This window comes from Plasmodium reichenowi, chromosome 10 (genome assembly GCF_001601855.1).
Source record: "Plasmodium reichenowi strain SY57 chromosome 10, whole genome shotgun sequence".
Lineage (NCBI taxonomy): Eukaryota > Apicomplexa > Aconoidasida > Haemosporida > Plasmodiidae > Plasmodium > Plasmodium reichenowi.
Window position 1 is genome coordinate 1181912 of NC_033655.1, and position 3530 is coordinate 1185441.

Genomic DNA, 3530 nt, shown 5'->3' on the forward strand with positions numbered 1-3530 from the left:
TTTTTTTTTTTGTAGCTAAATAATAAAGAAGATAACGATTCTACCAAAACCTTTTACGAAACTACAGAAAACGAATTGACGGATGAAAATGAAAGTGCTCAATCTAATAACATAAAATTTACTAATAAAAAAAGTGATGAGAATCATAGGGAAACTTATTATAATAAGTTGTTAAAGGAAGAATATAATTGCTATGATTATATTGAAAGAAAAAAAAATGGAAATAATATTTTTTGTTTTAGTGATTATGAAGATGATAATAATTTAACATCTTATAATGTTCTACATAAAATTCATAACAATATTAAAATTAAGAGAAAGAATGGTCGAAGTAAAAGTATGCCAAATATTAATGACAAGTTTTTATATTTTTTTTCTAAGAATAATCGAAATGATAAGGTAGAAAGCGATAGCACGATAGATAACATGAATGAAAAGAAAAGTATAGAAAAAAAGAAGACTAAAAAAAATGTAAAAAGGAAAATTAATTTTGTTCGATATAAGTCATCAGGTGGAATGTATTATTATACACAATATGACAATAACAATAATAATAATAATAACAATAATAATAATAATAATAATAATAATAATAATAATAATAACAAATATGAAGATATCCTAAGAAGTGATGATAATAATGATAATTTTAGTAGTAGTGACACCTTGTGTGTGGATAATGTTTTTTCTATGTATCTTTTGAATAATTATGTAGATAGAAGTAAAACACCAATCGTCCGATTTTATTTTGATAAGTTATTTTATAAATATTTGTGTTTATCAAGTGTTATGCATATAGATCATATTAATAATAAATGTAATAGTAATAAATATTATAATAATATAAGCCATACTAATAGTCTTAATAATAATAATATTAATTGTAGTGAATATTATAATTTTTGGAATTTTAACTACCTTCCAAATCATCCATGTAACAACAATAGTAATTTCTTAGATGAAAGTAATTTACCCAAAATAGGTTATATATCACACTATGAAGTTAAACATAATTTTATTAAATATAAGAAAAAGGATGATGAAGATTTTACAAATTTTTATAGTGAAAAAATTTTATATAACACTGATAATTGTTCCCAAGATATATTATATAAGAACTCAAATATTGATGATACTTCTATAAGTCCTAATGATAAAAAAAATAAAAAAAGTTTTAATAACAATTATTTATATGATGATTTCAATGTTATAAATCATTCAGATATTAATCATAATTATTATAAAAGCGGGAACCCATTTTATTCTTTATATATGAAAGGAAATTCCTCACAAGATGTGAACAATAAAATAAATACATTCGAAAATAATAATGGTAATATGAATGGTAATATGAATGGTAATATGAATGGTAATAAGAATGGTAATATGAATGGTAATATGAATGGTAATATGAATGGTAATAATAATGGTAATATGAATGGTAATAATAATGGTAATATGAATGGTAATCAAATTAATGTTTATACTATGAGAGTCAATAATAAAATTTCGGATCACCAGACCACTTGTAAAAACAACACTGTTTATATTGAAAAAGACATAAAATGTGTAAACAATTTATTTCATAATAAAGAGAAACATTTTAATTATTATCCACACCGTGACAGAATTTTTAATATTATTATTGATGAATATGTTATAAGCATGGAGAGCGATTTGTTATGTTGTTATATAGGTAATAAATATAACAATATATTGATAAGATCAAAAAGTAATCCAAACGGAAAGAGTGAATATAACATTGATGAAAATATAATATATTCGACATATACTACACATATTATTGAAAATAATAATAGGAATAATGAAGAGGGATCGAATAATAATATAAATACTTCAAATGTAAATATGGAAAATAATAATATTGGTGAATATCATCAAGATAATCATAGTAGAAATACAACAAATACAAATATAACAAAAGATCAACAAACACTTTTACATTTAAATTCAAGAGATTTATCTATGAAAAAAAAATATCAACATAAAAAATTTATTAATATGTTTTCTAAAGATTTTTATTCAAAAGGATTATTCCAATATTTAAATGCTGATTTTATTTTGAATGATGATAAAATAAAATATATTATACCATTTTTTTCAAATCATAACAAAATTAATATATTTAAAAAAAACATTGATAGTAATCATATGTATTTATATAATTATCTAATGTTCTATTTTTATTTAAATAAAGACAAAATATTAAATAAATGGAAGTGCTCACAAAATTTATATGAAGAATTCCTAATAAAAGAAAAACATAAATATTATAAATTTATAAAGGGAAAAAAATATACATCCTCTATTAAAAGTAGGGATGACCAAGGAGTTAAAATTATATCTATATGAATAACAAAAAAAAAAAAAAAAAAATAAATAAATAAATAAATAAATAAATAAAAATAAGCACTGGGAGGGGGGCATGACAATTATGGAATTTAGACACGTGTGAAAAAATAAAATATATATATATATATATATATATATATATATATATGTATATATTTATTATTTTATTTTTTTTTTTTTGTGGAAATAATGTGTATATATATTTGTTTCCTCAATATTTATTATATGTAATATATAAGAAAACTAAAAGAAATATTAAATATTTATTATATATATATATAGATATATCATTTGTTAAATGGAAATATAAAAATATATACTAATTAAATTGTTAAAATATAATATATATATATATATATATATATGTTTATTTATTCATTATTATTATTTTTATTTATTATGTACACTTTTTATAAAAATAATTAAGTTTTCAATAAATATATTTTAATGTGATATGTTATGACCTGAATATGCTCTTCATGTTATCACCCTTATTATTATTATTATTATTATTTTATTATTATTATTTTTTAATTATTTTAATTATTATATATATATTATATATATATATATTTTTTTTTTTTCCATTACATGTTAGTATATGACTACATATACATGTAGACATATGTAAATGATTAAGAAAATTATAAAATAAATAAATAAATAAAAATATATATATATATATTATATATATTTACATACACTTTGTATTTATTAAGCTCAAACACTTTTTTACGTAATATTTATACACACGAACCTTATTAATTTTTTTTTTTTTTTTTGTAATAATATATTAAGTGTATAAATATAAAGAAAAAACAATATATACACAAAATATATTTATATATACATGTGAATAGTTCTCGTATGTATATATAAATATATTTTATGTATATATTATATAACTTTAATATTTTTTAAAGACTATTTTAATATATATATATAATATATATATTTGAATTATATCATTTTTTTATTCATATTCTTCCTATTTTTTTTTTTTTTTTTTTTTTTTTTTTTTTCCATTAAATAATAAACTCATATAAATTAAAAAAAAAAAATAAAGAAACAAAAATATAAAAAATTAAATAAATGAATGAATGCTATTATTTTATTTGAAGAATATGTATTTTAAATATATAATGTTAAATAAATTT

The 3530-nt window shown here is 17.8% G+C and overlaps 1 protein-coding gene across 1 annotated transcript in view; it reads left to right on the forward strand.

Moving 5' to 3' along the window:
- Positions 1–2373, forward strand: part of PRSY57_1030700 (OTU-like cysteine protease, putative) — a gene marked incomplete at both ends in the record, with an annotated part of 3580 nt that extends 1207 nt beyond the window's left edge. The window contains one exon of the mRNA XM_020114899.1: positions 16–2373. Coding sequence (XP_019970445.1) covers positions 16–2373 — 2358 coding nt within the window.
- Between the last annotated feature and the right edge of the window lie 1157 nt (positions 2374–3530).